Source organism: Takifugu rubripes, chromosome 5 (genome assembly GCF_901000725.2).
Source record: "Takifugu rubripes chromosome 5, fTakRub1.2, whole genome shotgun sequence".
NCBI classification, from domain to species: Eukaryota; Metazoa; Chordata; class Actinopteri; order Tetraodontiformes; family Tetraodontidae; genus Takifugu; species Takifugu rubripes.
In genome coordinates, this window is record NC_042289.1 from 14167183 (window position 1) to 14184682 (window position 17500).

The 17500-nt window shown below is 52.9% G+C and overlaps 4 protein-coding genes and 1 long non-coding RNA gene across 9 annotated transcripts in view; 3 read left to right on the top strand and 2 right to left on the bottom strand.

Annotated features, from left to right (window-relative positions):
- The window catches only part of rapgefl1 (Rap guanine nucleotide exchange factor (GEF)-like 1), a 10154-nt gene extending 9817 nt beyond the window's left edge, over positions 1–337 (top strand). The window contains exon 16 of the mRNA XM_029836659.1: positions 1–337. This exon is cut by the window's left edge and continues 1137 nt beyond it. The gene's annotated coding sequence lies outside the window, so the exon portion shown is untranslated.
- Positions 338–1836: 1499 nt separating this feature from the next.
- LOC115249957 (nucleoside diphosphate kinase B-like) lies at positions 1837–3583 on the top strand. Its single transcript, XM_029836677.1, has 5 exons — positions 1837–1977; positions 2519–2636; positions 2808–2909; positions 2976–3088; positions 3247–3583. The coding sequence occupies exons 2-5, from the start codon at positions 2520–2522 to the stop codon at positions 3362–3364; spliced, it is 450 nt and encodes a 149-aa protein (XP_029692537.1). The 5' UTR covers positions 1837–1977; position 2519; the 3' UTR covers positions 3365–3583.
- Positions 3584–4932: 1349 nt separating this feature from the next.
- Positions 4933–10038, bottom strand: LOC105419188 (MBT domain-containing protein 1-like). 5 transcript variants are annotated; one of them, XM_029836650.1, is made up of 18 exons: positions 9892–10038; positions 9271–9505; positions 8986–9119; positions 8576–8687; positions 8317–8396; positions 8108–8225; positions 7893–8027; positions 7430–7518; positions 7266–7364; positions 7021–7156; positions 6889–6944; positions 6702–6806; positions 6368–6515; positions 6116–6300; positions 5777–6014; positions 5579–5647; positions 5357–5509; positions 4933–5245 (listed from the first exon to the last, which is right to left on the bottom strand). In XM_029836650.1, the coding sequence occupies exons 1-18, from the start codon at positions 9910–9912 to the stop codon at positions 5025–5027; spliced, it is 2334 nt and encodes a 777-aa protein (XP_029692510.1). In that variant the 5' UTR covers positions 9913–10038; the 3' UTR covers positions 4933–5024. The 5 variants fall into 5 exon arrangements, with proteins under 5 accessions (XP_029692510.1, XP_029692509.1, XP_029692511.1 ...); XM_029836649.1 differs by lacking the exon at positions 9892–10038 and adding an exon at positions 9582–9733; XM_029836651.1 differs by lacking the exon at positions 9892–10038 and adding an exon at positions 9582–9726 and having other exon boundaries at positions 6116–6198.
- A 2561-nt stretch (positions 10039–12599) lies between these two features.
- On the top strand, positions 12600–14622 carry LOC115249954 (keratin, type I cytoskeletal 13-like). Its single transcript, XM_029836672.1, has 7 exons — positions 12600–13041; positions 13118–13200; positions 13466–13622; positions 13742–13903; positions 13989–14114; positions 14190–14410; positions 14484–14622. Exons 1-7 carry the CDS (start codon positions 12658–12660, stop codon positions 14542–14544), a joined length of 1194 nt encoding a protein of 397 aa, XP_029692532.1. The 5' UTR covers positions 12600–12657; the 3' UTR covers positions 14545–14622.
- A 971-nt stretch (positions 14623–15593) lies between these two features.
- On the bottom strand, positions 15594–16847 carry LOC115249960 (uncharacterized). The gene is made up of 3 exons (XR_003888562.1): positions 16428–16847; positions 15818–16356; positions 15594–15732 (listed from the first exon to the last, which is right to left on the bottom strand). It is a non-coding gene; the product is annotated as an uncharacterized lncRNA (long non-coding RNA).
- Positions 16848–17500: the final 653 nt, after the last annotated feature.

Sequence of the window (17500 nt, forward strand, 5' to 3'; positions counted from 1 at the left end):
GAACCCCACTTCCTGTTTGGAGTTTTGCATCCGGGTGAAGCACAAATGTAGAGACAAATTTACAGTCATCAAGAAGTTACAGACATTGTGGCAACAGAAGTACTGACTGAGGAGGAGCGCCCCTGGAATATCCTGGAATATCCTGGAGTAGCCTGGAATATCCTGGAATATCCCAGACTATCCCGGAATATCCCAGAGTATCCCGGAATATCCCAGAGTATCCCAGAATACAGATGAAGAGGCAGGACAAAAATCCTAGAAAGTGTTTTCTATTGTAAAAACACACCAGGCCCAAAATCGAATGCAAATTTTGGTATAAAGCATAGTGGTTAATAAACGTGTGTGTGTGTGCGAGTGTGTGTGTGTGTGCGAGTGTGTGTGTGTGTGCGAGTGTGTGTGTGTGTGTCCAAGGTAGTTTTCTCTGTCAACTGGACTGGGTTTCTTCTCTTGAAGACGTTTCGCCTTCTATCCAGAAGTGTGTGTGTGCGAGTGTGTGCGTGTGTGAGTGTGTGCGTGTGCGAGTGTGTGCGAGTGTGTGTGTGTGTGCGAGTGTGTGTGTGTGTGCGAGTGTGTGCGAGTGTGTGCGAGTGTGTGTGTGTGTGCGAGTGTGTGCGTGTGCGAGTGTGTGTGTGTGTGCGAGTGTGTGTGTGTGTGCGAGTGTGTGCGTGTGTGCGAGTGTGCGTGTGTGTGTGTGGCCTCCATTAGCTGCCAAACTACTGCTGCCACAATGTGGAACAGCTGCCGTCTGTTTTCTACCCGTCAACGACTCCATAGATTTGCTGTTTTAGGCCACACCCACCAGTGATGTCAGCACAGTCACAGTACTTTCGTTTAATATTCAGATCAAAGGCACCTGCTGACCTTTTATCTTTCCTTTTGTCCTACTGATTCTATTGGAGAATTCCAAATGCTAGCCTTTAGCCGCTGTGGCGTAGGATCTGACGATGTCACCTAAATGTTTCTGAAGCGATCAGATCTGATGTCCCAGAACAGGAGGGAGGCTCCTCAGCCTCTGCCTGAGGTTCTGGAGCCTTTCGGGTCAAAGCGTGACGGCAGGCAGGAAGCAGCTGTAGATATTTCAAAGCTGTAAATGTGCAGATGCTAACAGTCTATTTATGCGCGGGAGCAGAGGTGGCGCTAACGCACCACAGAGGAAGAATTAGGCGTTGATTTTGTGTACAGAGGAAGAACTGCTGATCGTTGTAAAGTCTCATTTTATCAGCTTTGACTTTTGTAAAAATGTGGTTGTTTACTTCAATATCACGACTTGTTTCTATACAGACGATGCGATTGGAGCTCAGGGTGGGAGGGGCATGTATGGGGCGTGTCCTGGGTGGGCGGAGCCTGGGAGGTCACATTGCTGCAGGTCTGAATAAACGAGTTGATCAGATGACACAAAAATGGCAGCTGTTCATATTTTGAGCAGAAAAAAGAATCACTAACTTGATTCTAGTAACGTCCGGTTTGTTTTGGCGATTCAGGGATGTTCAGGAAACGATGTTGCTTTTCTGTTGTCAAACACTGAAATAAAACTGGTGGCTACCGGTTTCATGTCGACCAAACTTCCACACAAATGAATAAAGTGAAGCAGAAACATCCAATTCAGACGTTTGTGACTTTTACAGCAGTTGGTCCCTCACATATGTGGCAGCTAATTGATTCTAGCAGCTGCGTCCTAGCAAAGGATGCTAACACCTGCTCGATCAAACGTTTCCAAGAACTGTTATTAGCAGGAGAAGGGGGTCACCTGTCAGCACAAAGCCCCGCCCCCGAGCATCCCGGCGGATCTCAAACGTCTCCTCAGGAACTTTTCTGAAGGATAAAAGTTCATCCGGTGGAAGACACACCCCCTCGCGTCGCCCCGCCCCGCCGCCGCATCGCCCCGCCCCCCCAGCCTTTAAATACGGCCGCTGAGGGGGGGTCGCCGTCCTCTTTTCGCTGCTGTTCGGCTTCTCAACTTCTTTTCTTCAGACGGAGGTAAAAACACGTTTTTATTTCGTTTTCTGACGATGATTGATGCTTAAATTATAAATTGTTCTCAACTCGGACTTCAGAGTTCCGATTTTTCAGCTCTGAGGAAACATTAATGTGATGCTGAAGTTTCAAACTTTCGACTTTCTGCCGTTTGAGCTTTGAAAAACTCCTTTTGGTCGATCTTGCTGGTCGTGCACGTGTGCGCGCTCAGCTGTCGTGCAAGCCCCGCCCCCCGGCTGTGACCGGCTCGGCTGCTGCAGCCGTCAGCAGCTCTGCTCCTTCATGAAGGGGGTTTATTTTTGGAGGATACTTGTGGAAGAATGAGGACGTGGTGGAGGTCAAGGGGGCGGGGCTTCCACCACAGAACGCTTCACACCTTCGTCCTCAGATTGAACTGCCTCAACTCTGTCTGGAAATGAGACTGAAGTAATCAGATTAATTGTTGTAATCAGATAAAGTAGCGGTTGCTAAAAGCTCGTGCCACCCGCGCCAGCAGGGGGCGCCGCGCGCACGAGCAGCTTCTGCACGTTTCTGTCCTTCCCAGCATGCAGCGCACCTTCATCGCCGTGAAGCCCGATGGCGTCCAGAGAGGACTGTGTGGCGAGATCATCAAACGCTTCGAGCAGCGCGGCTTCAGGCTGGTCGCTGCCAAGTTCATGCAGGTAACCATGGCAACCGCTGCTTCATCTGCCACGCAGAGCGATTCTGGACGTTCACTCAGAAATGAGCGAGATTCCGGTTTTAGAAAATCCGGTTTCATTTAATTAAGTAAATGAACATTTTAAATTTGATTGTGATTCAGCTCAAATATCACAGCTGATATCTTTGATCAGGCTTCTGAGGAGCACATGAAGAACCACTACCTGGACCTGAAGGACAAACCCTTCTATGAGGGACTCTGCAAATACATGTCCTCTGGACCTGTGTTGGCCATGGTAACGCACACACACACACACACACACACACACACACACACAGCATAAGTGTGGGCGTGTCTTCAGGTGTGGGAGGGGCAGAACATTGTGAAACTGGGCCGGATGATGCTGGGAGAGACGAACCCAGCTGAGTCCAGACCAGGCAGCATCCGTGGAGATCTGTGTATCGACATCGGCAGGTGAGTCCACATGCACACACACACACCACAACATAACCTGTGTAGTTTGGGACATTTGGAGGATTCTTTGAAGCTTCTCGATTGTTGGAATAACTGTCATCTCGTGAGTTCTGTGACGCCTGAAGACCTTCAAGCTTCACCAACTGTCCTCCTGTCAGGAACATTGTCCACGGCAGCGACACGCTGGAGAACGCCAAGGCTGAGATCAACCTGTGGTTCAAACCTGAGGAGCTGGTGTCGTACACGTCCTGCGCTCAGGCCTGGCTCTATGAGTGACCCTCAGGCTCCGCCCATCTTACCTTTGGCCTCTCTCACCTGTCTGATCGCTCAGTTGTCAAACTTTTGGTAACAATTCTGTTTAACTGCTTCAGTTGTGACACTGAGATAATGCTAACAATGCTAACACACTGGTTAGCATGCGGAAACATCAAAGATATTCTACAGGTTGATGAAAGAAACTTTTGTGAAAGATGAAAATAAAGAAGTCAAACTAAAGTTTCCTTCCAACTATTTTATTGCCAAAACAAAAGCTTCACCTTCCTGCAGCCTAAAGCACAAATGTCCTGGTGATGGAATCATGTGACACATGTTGGAGGATGAGAGAATGTCTGAGGAACCAAGAAGCTCTGGAGGAACAAGAGACCTGCAGAGCTGTGGCACCTCCAGAGGAATAAAGGTGATGAGCTGGAGGAGGAGGTGGAGGAGGAGCTGAAGGTGGAGGTGTGCAGAGAGAGCAGGTGGAGGCGGAGCTAGAGGTGGAGGAGGGGCTGGGGGTGGAGGTGTGCAGAGAGAGCAGGTGGAGGTAGAGGTGGAGGAGGGGCTGGGGGTGGAGGTGTGCAGAGAGCAGGTGGAGGAGAAGCGAGAGGTGGAGGTGTGCAGAGAGAGCAGGTGGAGGTGGAGCTAGAGGTGGAGGAGGGGCTGGGGGTGGAGGAGGAGCTAGAGGTGGAGGAGGAGCTAGAGGTGCAGGAGGAGCTAGAGGTGGAGGTGTGTCCTGGAGAGGAGGCAGACACTGAAGTTCCAGGGAGGAGAGATAAAGAAGCTGGAGCTTCTCTTTGGGAGGAACATGGAGAGGATCAGCAATGATCAGCACGGGTTAGATGTTTGGAGGTGAGGCCAGAGAGGCCAGGCTGAGGTGCTGTGGACATGTCCAGAGGAGGGACAGGGGGACACTGAGGATGGAGCTACCAGGCTCCAGAGGAAGCTCTGGGAGGAGATTTATGATGTAGTTGGAGAAGAATGAAGGCTTCTGCTGTGAAGAAGAGGATGCAAAGCAGGACAGAGGGGATGGACACTTGATCCATCCATGGCTTCACAGGTCAAAGGTCACTGTGGGGTCACAGCACGAAATCCAACAGGTGGTTTGAGCCAATCCGGGTCTCAGCCTCCACCACCTGAGCAGAAACATTGAGGCCCTCACTGACAAGATCCACCACAGATCAAAGAGGACAACCTGTCACATGACCTGTCTGGAGGACGAGTGACGTCAACATTACGGTTCAAGATAATTCTACCTGAAGGGAGCTCAGGTGCTACGTGGCTCAGGTGAGGTCTGTCCAGGTGAGCCGTCTGACACCATTTCTCTTCTAGCCAGTCCTGTTCTAAACATCATTAGCCTGGAGCTAACATGCTAACATAAACAAATCATTCCCTACAATAAAGGTGCTACAGAACTTTTCTCTTGTATGTTATTGGTCCATTAGGGGGCGCTAATGCTAACAGGGCTAGGAGGTCCTTTTATGGATAATATATACGATTCACCAAAAAAGTCAAATAAAAGTATTTTATTTCATATGAGTGTGAGCTCGCTAACAGCTTCATTTCTTTACACACACACACACACGCACACACACACACACACACACACACACACACCCACCCAGCATGTAAAAAATTCACAATAAAAAAGCCTTTTGTGAGAAACGGAGCAACAAGATGATCAATGCTGCTTTTGTGTCTTGGCGTCAGGTAGCGTGTTCCTGGTCACGCCACCACGGAGGGATTCTGAAGGGCGCTCCGTGTGTCCGGTGACCACCACACCCCAGCGAGGCTCTGGATGGACGGGGCTGGTTCCTACTGGGTGGTGAGCGCTGGCTGGGACGGGCCGCTGGCCTTGGTTCCACCAGATGTTTGACTTCCGTCCACGTTGTCCTCTCTGCTCTGTGACGCTGGACAAAGTCACATCATTTCCACCCGCAGCGTCGCCAGTGTGCTGGCTGATAGCACCCGAGCTAACGCTAACGCTAACGCTACCACCCAGGATTTGTGTACCTGTGGGGTCTGGAGGTGCCGTTGGCAGCTGGGACGCTGAGGCAGGGGAGGGTGGTGACGCTCCGTTCTCTTCTCCAGACAGGATTCTGGGAACCTCGGTTACCATGGCGCCAGACTGACTGACAGGACGCCTGCCGCCCGGCAACCTCCTCTCTGCAGACCATAGAAGATCAAAACATGGAACGTTGTCGTAGCGACAAAGGTGAATGAAATGAGACCAACTTTTCTTTTGTCCTCTGTACTGATGAGACCTCCTCCTCTGTTTGGGCGCTGTCTGAGGGTCCCTGACGCCTGAAAACACAACACACACGTGCAGACGGAGATTTGGGAGGTTGAAACTGTTTCTTCCTCAGTAAACATGCGTGTGTGTGTGTGTGTGTATCCGAGTGTGTGTATCTGATGTGTGTTACCTGTATTTACCTGTACTAACAGCAGGGGGCTGCAGCTGGTATCCAGTCAGTTGGCACCAGCCGACTGGATACAGGTCAGGTGATTCACAGTCCACCCACTGGTCGTACTCGTCCTCCCAGCCATCAAAGTGTATCCGTAGCAACCTGTGGATGATCTGTGTTACTGTGGCAACGCAGACGAGCCTGGGCTCCATGAGGTCCACGGCCTCCAGCTTCATACCAGGACGGAAACCGTGGTCAGGGACCTCCTGACAACAGAGAGGACTGTGGTCAACACACCTCTGCTCATGGGCACTCCAGAATTCCTGACCCGGTCCCGGCGAGGAGTCGAGTCCGGCACCGGTGTCACCTTGTTGAAAAGGTTGACGGGAGCTGCCACAGACTTGGTGTCCTTCAGGTACTGGAACCATCTGAAGGGCAGGTTGGTGTAACCTGGCAGGTGGAACACAGCTCTTTGATTTGGGGTTGAAGCTCTGCAACAGCCCAGCAGACGTTTGGGCCGATGTTCGCTTGCTGTGTCATGTGACGCGCTGTCTCTAAAGGCAACGGGTGGAATTACAAGCGATGGCTTGGTATGCGGGCTGGAGGGGGCCGGTTCTACCTCTGGGGGGCGTCAGGTCAATGTTGTTGATCTCACAGAAGCCCGACGGGAAGATGGACGGCGACGTGCAGTGGTAACAGAACCAGTCGGAGCCGTCGGCGGCCTCGGAGCCATCGATGCCGACCATCAGGTAACCGTCAGCCAGGACCTGGAAGACAGAATTGGCAGGTGGTCTGACGGGGGCCCCCACCGGGCCCCCACCGGGCCCCCACCAGGCCCCTACCAAGGCCCCTACCGGGCCCCCACCAGGCCCCTGCCAAGGCCCCTACCGGGCCCCTACCGGGCCCCCACCAGGCCCCCACCGGGCCCCCACCGGGCCCTGGTCGCTGCTCACCTTTCTGACGGTGGCTACGCTGATGGAGGACAGGTTGAGGGGGTCGATGGCCTCCAGCTTCATGCCCTCATTAAACCAGGCGCTGCTTTGGTCCACCTCCCTCACCTGTCCAGGTACAAACACAGGACTCCAGCACTGTGACAGTCAAACAGCGCCCCCCGGCGGTGGCCACAGGTGAGTCTCTCACCTTAGCAAACAGCTGCCCAGGAGCGTTCACCTGACCGTCCAGCATTGTCAGCACATCTGGAAGCAGTCCCCAGTCACGCCCGAATGTAAAGCTGCATCGTGTGCGTCACCTGTGCATTCGTCGATGTCTCACCTGAGCGTTTGAAGCGGTGCCCGATGGACCGCGACCACCCGATGTTGTGGATCAGGGGGCTGTACATGTGACACCAGAAGTCATCCGTCCCATCTGCGCTCTCCTCGTACACCAGGCGAAGACGACCTCCGATGACCTGCAGCGCTCGCGCGCGCACACACACACACACACACACACACACACACACGCACACACACACGTACGTTAACTCTGCACAGGTGTAATTCAGCCTGTGTGTTCCTCACCTGTTCAACCAATGCCACCCGAGTCCGACACAGGTGAGTTTTATCCACCACCTCCACCCTCATCTGCCTCTTAAAGGGAACATGCAGGCTGTCCTGCACCTGAAGGCAACACAGGTGATTGACAGCTGAGCGTCACTAAGAGAGGAGAGGTTTGTGTGTCACACCTGTGAGGAGAAATCAGGTGGGAGGGTTTTGGATCCTGTCAGCCTTTTGATCAGGAACGTCCTCCAGTTGCTGAACTTGTGAAGGAGGCCTGTACACACACACACACGCACACCCACACGCACACGCACACGCGCACACACACGCACACCCACACACACACACACACACACCCACACGCACACCCACCCACACACACACACACACACCCACACCCACCCACACACACACACACACACCCACACGCACACCCACACCCACACGCACACCCACACGCACACCCCACCCACACACACACACACACACACCCACACCCCACCCACACACACACACACACACACCCACACGCACACCCACACCCACACGCACACACACACACACACCCACCCACCCACACACACACAGAGTGAAGGTTGAAGGTCTCGCAGGTGAGATCGCTCCTGGTCTGGACCGAGGGGGTCTCACTCTGAGGGGGAACCAGCGGTTGTCCTCCGGAGGCGCACCAGCCCACTGGGTGGATGTCAGGAACACACAAGTGGAGCCAGAAATCTCTGCTGGAGTCACCGTCGAAACCTTCGTAGCGTAGCAGGGCCTCGAACCCTGGACAGGGGACACCAGCAGCAGCCGTCAGCACGGCCACTTCTGACCGTGGCGTCATCAGGTGTGCGACGTGTTCGGACCGGCCAGTTTGATGATCCCAGCGATCCAGTAAACCTTCATGGTCAGACCGCTGTCACTGTTGGGAACCTCCAGCCGGACCCCTTCACTGACAGCGGCCCACGCCGTTGCCATGGACACCTGAACAACCCGGAGAGCAGATGGAGAGCGAGCAGATGCTGAAGGTAGGTGTGTGCGTGTGTGTGTGTGTGTGTGTGTGTGTGTCTCTCACGTGTTTGAAGCAGCTGACTGGTGCTCCAGTCATCTCTCCGTCTCCAAGGTAACGGCCCCAATCAAATCCCTCCAGCGGCACTTGGTCAGAAGTACAACAGGCTCAGGATCAGTGTGTGTGTGAGTGTGCGTGTGTGTGTGTATGTGTGTGTGTGTGTGTGTGTGCGTGTGTGTGTATTGTATGTGTATGTGTGTGAGTGTGAGTGAGTGTGTGTGTGTGTTTTCCTGGAAGCTGCCAGCAGCCTGTGGAGGACGCTCACCGCTCTTCCTGGCGCCGCCCTGCTGACAGCTTTGGTTCTGAGGACTGGTCCCCAGTTTGGTGGTCACTGGGTGTTTGAGCAGAACCCTGGACTTCTTCGTTGGTGGCCTCCCCTTTAAGAGACAAATACGGCATCTATCTCACCACTTCCTGTGTGAGAGTGTGTTTTTAATATATATTTTACTTGCAAAGCGAGGACATTTTCAAGAGGAGAGGACATCTTGTCTGGTCCTCAGAACTTCAAAGGTTCGGACCGTGTTCAGGGTCAGGGTCAGGGTCAGGGTCAGGTCTTTAGGTATGATGGCTAAGGTCAGGAGCTGGTGTGTGTGTGTGTGTGTGTGTGTGTGTGTGTGTGTGTGTGTGTGTGTGTGTGTGTGTGTGTGGTGAGGGGTCCATTTTGGCGGGCTCTACCTGCAGCCGGGCGAGGACACTGGCTTTCTTGGAGTTGGAGGAGAAGCTTCTAGAACAGGAAACGTTGCAGAACCGCTTGGTTTTACTGTAGAAAGCGTCCCGGACCCCCACCATCCCACACATCTCACAGGTGGCTGCGAAAACACACACACACACCATCAGACGGTTCACAGTCAGAGCAGGCAGGACATTCCAGCTCTGGACCTCAGTGGACATTTAATGGGACTATTTTTTGCGGCGGATGAATCCACGTCTGTAGGAATGGGGCAGCTGATGGTGACTGACCCAGGCCTGTCTGTCCGGGGCAGGTGTACACCTGTCCGTTCGTCTTGATGAGAGTGAAGGGGGAGGTGAGCTGCGCCAGCCTTCCTCCCCCCAGCTCCTCCTCATCACTGTCCTCCAGGCTGGAGGCGCTGCTCCCCGTGCTGCTCCGGCTCCGGCTGCTGCAGCTGCTCTGCTCCTCCTCCAGCCCGTCCAGCATCCCGAAGGAGTCCCACCTCCTCCTGCATGGGCGCTCGGCCTGGAGACGGGCAACGTCCGCACTTTAGACTCCATCTTATTCATCAAAACATTTTCTGCTCAGGAAGTGTTCTGACCCGATCGAACCGTCCCCGAAACCCCCACAGAACCTGCGGACGAACACGCTGGTCGGTCATCAGGTTGTCTTTTGGGTCATTGAAGCATTTAAACTGGATCGGAGGATCGATATTAAAGCACAGAAGCCGATCAAATGCCGAGTGATGCTTTTGTTAAAGACATTCATCCTAATCTGAGTGGCGTAGGTTCGGTTTCAGGTTCTGTTGGAGTTCCAGCAGGACTTTCTGTCAGCGGGAATCTCCGACACTGCGGCCGAAGCAGAGGCGACGTCTTCGGCTTCACACCGCACAGCACACTCGCCGGACTCACCGGATCTCTGCGGTTCTCCATCACACCGAACCGAGCTGTTCGGAGAGTGTTCGGACCCTCAAACACACAGAAGCGTCCGTGAATATATAACGACGTACATGTCAACCGTGAAGCTACCACGCATGCGCAGACGGCGCTGCTACCTGCGCTTAGGCTGCAGATGACGTCACGGGGCGGCCAGTGAGCCCCGCTGGACAGATCCGGAATCACAAACAATATTTGATCTGTAGAACCTGGATCTGGATCAACCTGGATCTGGAACAGCCTGGATCTGGATCAACCTGGATCTGGATCAACCTGGATCGGGATCAACCTGGATCTGGAACAGCCTGGATCTGGATCAACCTGGATCTGGATCAACCTGGATCTGGATGCCTCTGCTCAGACCGAACCTTCTGGTGCCGCAGCTCCACGGGGAACACTTACACACTCTTTATTGACAGTAATCCGCGAGCTCTGATTCCAGATTTAAACTCTAAAACAAGCTTGAAGATTAATTTAACGAACTGTGGTGACGGTGTGTGACCAGCAGGGGGCGCCAGACCCTAAGAAGTCCTCACAGAGGCGGTAAAACTGCAAGATCCAAAGTTGCGTTAAAAAACCAAAAACATCGAGAAGTTTTGACCATAAAGCTTCAGATTAATCAACACAACTTCACACTTTCAGTTCAGAGACTTTGGTTAAAAAATAAACAACACTCTGTGTGTGCGTGCGTTAGTATGTGTGTCTGTGTGTTTAGGTTCAGATGTGTGTTTGTGTGTGTGTGTGTGTGTGTCTGTGTGTGTTCGTCTGTGTTTGTGTGTTAGTGTGTGTCTGTGTGTGTAGGTTCATATGTCTGTTTGTTTGTATGTGTGTCTGTGTGTGTGTTCATATGTGTGTCTGTGTGTGTGTTCATATGTGTGTCTGTGTGTGTGTTCATGTGTGTGTCTGTGTGTTCGTATGTGTGTCTGTGTGTGTTCGTATGTGTGTCTGTGTGTTAGTGTGTGTCTGTGCGTGTGTCTGTTAGTGTGTGTGTTCATATGTGTGTCTGTGTGTGTGTTCGTATGTGTGTCTGTGTTTGTTCGTATGTGTGTTTGTGTGTTAGTGTGTGTGCGTGTGTCTGTGCGTGTGTCTGTGCGTGTGTCTGTTAGTGTGAGTGTCTGTGTGTTCGTGTGTGTTTGTGTGTGTTCATATGTGTGTCTGTGTGTGTTCATATGTGTGTTTGTGTGTTCGTATGTGTGTCTGTGTGTGTTCATATGTGTGTTTGTGTGTTCGTATGTGTGTGTCTGTCTGTGTGTGTGTGTGTGTGTGTGACCTTCCACAGGTGAAATGAATAAATGAATCTTTGACACATGTTTCTCCTTCATATCTCAACATTTTCTCCAGCCACACCTGAGCTACCTGCAGGGCCGTGAGGCTCCGCCCCCAAACTCAACCGGTTATATAAAATCAGCCGGAGGCGAACAAACAAGCTGAGTTTGGGGGGGGGGGGATGGAAAAGACATATAAACATAGGTGACCCACACACACACACACACCTACACACACACCTACACACACACACACACACACACCTACACACACACACACACTCTCTGTTTCTTATCTGGTTTTTGAGGTTTGGGATCGTCTGAAGCATCCTGACACACACACACACACACACACGCATACACACACCTACACACACACACACACACACACACACACACCTCCCTCCTCTTCATGTTGCCACAGGTGATGCTCTGACCTCTGACCTCTGCATACCTGGAGGAGGGGCTGTGATTGGTGGATGTGCTGAGGCGTGTTTTAACTGACAGGTGAGATAAAGTAGATGTAAAGGTTAAACATACCTACACACATACACACACACAAACACACACACCTATACACACACACACAAACCCTACACACTTACACACACACACACACCTACACACACAGACACACACACACACTAACACACACAGTAACACACACCCACACACACACACACACACACTAACCCACCCACACACACACACACACCCACACACACACACACACACACACACACTAACAGACAGACTAACCACACCCACACCCACACACACACACACACACACACACACACACACTGAGGTCGCCCCTTCACTTTAATCCCACATCAGGTGACATTCGACCAATCACTGTTGCTTTTACTCGTTTGTATTTTCTTGTTATTATTTGTGGAGTTGGAGGCTTTAATCTTCACCTGCACCAGAGATCGTTTTTATTGTGATTGGGAGTTTTCAGCCGGTTCCAGGTTTCCTGTAACTGGACCCGTCTCTCCGGTTCCAACCCTCACAGGAACGTGGCCTCCAGTGTTGGCTCAGCTCTCCTCAGGCCTCAGGCTCCTCCGGCCTCTGATCACCTGAGTGCTGTCTTCTGCAGGTGTGCCTCATGAGCAACAGTCAGTGGTCACCTGTGAACCGACGGACTCAGGTTCTTGAGTGAGGGTCCGCTCTGGTCCCCTGTTCTGCTGTGACCCGACAGTCCAATCTCTGAGGGCTGGTCAAAGAGTCTGTGGTTGGTTTGCACAGGTAACCAGTTTTTGGAACGCAGGCGGATCTCAACCTGCAGGCCAACTTCCCTGGGTTCTGAGAGGGGGAGGGGATCCACCTGAGCCACATTCTTCCATCCAGGCTGGAGGGGCTAAACATTCCTGCTCCGATTGGCTGGCAGGGCCCGAGTCTGGGGTGGGGGCTGCCATAAAAGCAGCCGGGCCACAGCTGGGCTTCATTCTCTCCTCTGCCAGAGTCAGCGGTCATCATGTCCTTCGCCCGCTCCGTCGTCTACTCCAGCAGCGCCCGCCTGGGCTCCAGCCGGGCCCCCAGCGTGTACGGTGGTGCCGGAGGCAGCGGCGTGCGCATCTCTGCCACCAAAGGTGCCAGGAGCTTCTCATCTGGTGGCTCGTTCTCCTCTGCTTCTTCTGGCTTCAATCTGGCCGACGCCGTCAACGTCTCCGCCAATGAGAAGATGACCATGCAGAACCTGAACGACCGCTTGGCCAACTACCTGGAGAAGGTGCGCATGCTGGAGTTGGCCAATGCTGACCTGGAGCTGAAGATCAAACAGTTCCTGGAGAGCAAGGCCATGCCCAAGTCCCACGACAGCTCCGCGCACCAGATCACAATCCACGACCTGCAGAACAAGGTAAGCCCATTTCAGAAGTGGATGAATCCAGGAGCAACCACGCCCTGAAGCACCTGTTCCTTCCCTGTCCATCCAGATCTTGGATGCCACCCGCAGCAACGGTGCTCTGTACCTGGCCGTGGACAACGCCAAACTGGCTGCCGACGACTTCAAAACCAAGTGAGTCCCCTGCTGCACCGAATCACCTCAGTCTTCGGACTGAGATGATTCCATCACTGGCTCTTCAGTTTTCATTGTTTGTTTGTTTTCATCGCACGTTGAGTGAAGGAGAACATATGGTGGGGGAGGGTGTGTCCGACCTTGTAGAACTAGTTCAGCAAAGGCTGAATTTGAATTCCATGTTCCTGGATCCAAGCCATTACTACTATTACACACTGGCTAAAAGTCTGAGGTCCTCCTCACTTTTGCTGATGTTCTCCTGCAGGTATGAGAACGAGCTGGTCATGCGTCAGTCTGTGGAGGCCGACATCGCTGGGCTGAGGAGGCTACTGGACGAGCTGACTCTGGGAAGGTCTGACCTGGAGATGCAGATCGAAGCACTGAGGGAGGAACTCTTGCATCTGAAGAAGAACCACGAGGAGGTGTGCACCACAACAAGGATCAACAACCACCCATACAGAACTCAGACACCATCCACATCAAAACCACCGTTAGAATGACAAATTCCGTCTTTATTGCTGACATTCTTGTCATTTTTCAGGATCTTCTGGCTATGCGCTCTCAAATGGGAGGTCAGGTGAACGTGGAGGTTGACGCTCCCGCTCAGGAGGACCTGTCCTCTGTCATGGCCTCAATCAGAGAACACTACGAGACCGTCGCCAACAAGAACCGAAGAGATGTGGAGAACTGGTTCCAGGCTAAGGTGGGAAAAGCTGAGGAGGCGGAGTTATGTGAGGTATCTTTAGGCTGCTCTCATCAGTTCTGGTTTGTTCTGGTTCCTCTTCTAGACTGATGAACTGAACAAGGAAGTTGCCGTACACACTGAGACTCTTCAGTCTTCACGCTCTGAGATCACAGAGGTCAAACGTACCCTACAAGGCCTGGAGATCGAACTTCAATCGCAGCTCAGCATGGTGGGTCTCCAGAGGACACCTCACTTTTCTCAGTGGTAGCTGAAGCTCATGATGTTTCTCTGTCTTTGCCATCAGAAAGCATCTGTGGAAGGAACGCTTGAGGACACCAAAATCCGCTATGCTAACATGCTGGCTGGCTACCAGAGGCAGGTCCTTACTCTGGAGGACCAGCTGGCCCAGCTGAGGACCGACCTGGAGCGTCAGAGCCAGGACTACCAGATCCTGCTGGATACCAAGACCAGGCTGGAGCGGGAGATCGCTGAGTACCACCGACTGCTGGAAGGACAGGTGTACCTGTGAGTGTCCTCAGAGCCTTCAACTCCACCTTCAGCCCAGACACACTAACAATACCTCTCTGTTTTCTTCTAGTCCATCTAGTTCAACTTCCAAAGTCCTGATTGTCACCAAGGAAATTGTCGAAGAAAAGTGATGGGAGAATCAAAATCTAAGATGCTGATCAGTTACCGTTGTCAGATTACACCAATAAAACCTGTCTGATGAACTGAAACGGACCTGTCTGACTTTACTACTGTAGACCAGCCTAGCCTAGCCTGGCCTGGCCTGGCCTGGCCTAGCCTGGCCTGGCCTAGCCTAGCCTAGCCTAGACTGGCCTGGCCTAGCCTAGCCTGGCCTGGCCTAGCCTAGCCTAGCCTGGCGTAGCCTAGACTGGCCTGGCCTGGCCTGGCCTGGCCTGGCCTGGCCTAGCCTGGCCTGGCCTAGCCTAGCCTGGCCTGGCCTGGCCTAGCCTAGCCTGGCCTAGCCTAGCCTGGCCTAGCCTAGCCTGGCCTGGCCTGGCCTGGCCTGGCCTGGCCTGGCCTGGCCTGGCCTGGCCTGGCCTAGCCTAGACTGGCCTAGCCTAGCCTGGCCTGGCCTGGCCTAGACTGGCCTAGCCTGGCCTGGCCTGGCCTAGCCTAGCCTGGCCTGGCCTAGCCTAGCCTAGACTGGCCTAGCCTAGCCTGGCCTGGCCTAGCCTAGCCTAGACTGGCCTAGAATAGATTATGCTGGGCCCAACTGGACCGGACCAGACTAGATTAGACTCAGAGTTTCATGAACATCCCAAATGTAAATATAATACCGGACAGTTTTTACTGTTTCGACATAAATCTGCCTCTTATCTTCAATGTGTTTCTATGAACTTCAGCAGTTGTAGTCAGAACAGGTTGAACATAAACAGGAACCAGTGCTGAAACTTAATCAGTATCTGATCCTCATGTTTGAAGTTGTCTTTGTAATTAACAACCAGAGTTAATGGAAGAAGCTAAATGCTAACTAATGCAGGCTAGCAGACAGTTCACTGTGGTGATTCAGACTAGCAAGAGGGTTGTGGAGAGACCCAGGAATCTGACCCAGCCCAGTTTTGGAGTTTCTACTATTCATTCATTCATTCATTCATTCATTCATTCATTCATTCATTCATTCAAACAATCACTGTTTCATTCGTTCTTTCACAGACCAAAATGATGAGCGATCAGATATTTCTGCTCTGGTTTTATTGAAGATAGAATCCCCCCCTCTTTGTCTGGGTTTGTTGGCTCTAACTGTTGAAGGTCACCACTCTTCTGAAGGGGTCCACTTCCTGTGGACAACAATGGTCACAACCTCAGAGGTCCTGCAGGTTCTGCAGAGACACAGCAGAGAGAACTTTGTTTCTACCGTCCTCGTTGAGTTTTTATTGATCTGAAACGAATATTCAAATTATTGACCCGTTAAAGTCGCCCCCCAGCAGCCTCTGGTACTCTGCGATCTCCAGCTCCAGTCTTGTCTTGATGTCCAGAAGCTGTGAGTACCGGAACTTCTGGTTCTCCAGGTCAGCCCTGAGCTGGGACAGCTGACCCCGGCAGCCTGCTAGCATGTTGCTGTACCTGTGCTTGGTCTCAGCCAGAGTTGCCCCAACGGCGTCTTTCTGTTGGTGATGTCCCCCAGGTGAGACTTGAGTGTGAAGCACCTGTGGCCCATCTGGCCTGACTCCAGGCCATAACACATGTGCAGCTAGCTGCACTAGTGTTTGAACCCGGACTACCACCCCCCCATCCTAAAGCGGGCCTGCCATCTCTGTTCATGTTCTGACTGGTCCAAACATTTTTGATGGTGTCAGAAGGTGAAGGACAGAGTCTGATCTGCTGATCTGAGTCTGGAGTTGGATCTCCAGGTTCTGAAGAGTTCGCCTGACCTCGCCGATCTCAGACTTGGATGTGTGGAGCGTCTCAGTGCTCAGAACGACCTCTTTCTTCACATCAGTTGTCTGTAGAAAATAACCGATAAAGTTTGTGATGACCTGATTTCACAAAAATCACCCTGTAGACCTGGTCTCACCATGGTCTGGAACCAGGGCTCCAGCTCTTTGCCCTTCCTGGCGTCCTCCTCTACGGTGACCTTCCCTCCCATCCGGGCTCTGGCTGCCTGCAGATCCTGCAGACACAACCTGATCTCACCTCTGCCTCTTTGCACTGGTGCGTTTCACCAATTTCACTTCCTCATGGATCCTTGATGTGGAAGCTCATCCTTCAGACTGTCCACCTGCATTTCCAGGTCAGACCGGATTGGAGTCAGGTCATCCAAGACTTTCCTCAGACCGCTGATGTCGGCATCCGCAGACTGAAACACGGTCAGCTCGTATCGTACCTGAAAAGCACAAATGAAGGCAGAGTTTTCATGTTTTCCAGAGTTTTCCCCTCTCCTGGATCCACTGCAGTTCGCCTACAGAGCCAACAGATCTGTGGACGACGCGGTCAACCTGGCCCTTCACTCCATCCTGCAGCATCTGGACTCCCCGGGAACCTACGCGAGGATCCTGTTGGTGGACTTCAGCTCTGCATTCAACACCATCCGCCCCGCTCTGCTACAGGACCAGCTGTCCCAGCTCAGTGTGCCTGCCTCCCTCTGCAGGTGGATCACTCACTTCCTGACGGATCGGAGGCAGCATGTGCGGCTGGGGAAGAGTCTCGGACTGTCTCCATCAGCACCGGATCACCCCAGGGCTGTGTCCTCCCCCCCTCCTCTTCTCCCTGTACACTAACTGCTGCACCTCAAGCCACCAGTCTGTCAAGCTGATCAAGTTTGTGGATGACACCACCCTCATCGGGCTCGTCTCCAATGGCGATGAGACTGCCTACAGGAGGGAGGTGGCTCGACTGGTGTCCTGGTGCGGACACAACAACCTGCAGCTGAACGCTCAGAAGACAGTGGAGATGATTGTGGACTTCAGGAAAGTCACAGCCCCTTTGCCCCCCCTTGCCCTTATGGACTCCCCCATCACCATCACGGACTCCTTCCGCTTCCTGGGCACCACCATCACCCGGGACCTGAAGTGGGAGCCAACCATCAGCTCCCTCATCAAGAAGGCCCAGCAAAGGATGTTCTTCCTCCGGCAGCTGAGGAAGCTCAAA

Bases quoted from the DNA above. Each gene is read 5' to 3' on its own strand.
- LOC115249954 (XM_029836672.1), top strand. From the start codon at position 12,658: ATGTCCTTCGCCCGCTCCGTCGTCTACTCCAGCAGCGCCCGCCTGGGC. The intron at 13,042-13,117 runs GTAAGCCCATTT...CTGTCCATCCAG, and splicing joins TCCACGACCTGCAGAACAAG to ATCTTGGATGCCACCCGCAG. The intron at 13,201-13,465 runs GTGAGTCCCCTG...GTTCTCCTGCAG, and splicing joins GCCGACGACTTCAAAACCAA to GTATGAGAACGAGCTGGTCA.
- LOC105419188 (XM_029836649.1), bottom strand. From the start codon at position 9,641: ATGACCGACCAGCGTGTTCGTCCGCAGGTTCTGTGGGGGTTTCGGGGA. The intron at 9,120-9,270 runs GTCAGTCACCAT...GTGTTTTCGCAG, and splicing joins CCCCGGACAGACAGGCCTGG to CCACCTGTGAGATGTGTGGG. The intron at 6,015-6,115 runs GTGACACCGGTG...CTCTGTTGTCAG, and splicing joins CCGTCAACCTTTTCAACAAG to GAGGTCCCTGACCACGGTTT.
- LOC115249957 (XM_029836677.1), top strand. From the start codon at position 2,520: ATGCAGCGCACCTTCATCGCCGTGAAGCCCGATGGCGTCCAGAGAGGA. The intron at 2,910-2,975 runs GTAACGCACACA...GCGTGTCTTCAG, and splicing joins CTGGACCTGTGTTGGCCATG to GTGTGGGAGGGGCAGAACAT. The intron at 3,089-3,246 runs GTGAGTCCACAT...TCCTCCTGTCAG, and splicing joins CTGTGTATCGACATCGGCAG to GAACATTGTCCACGGCAGCG.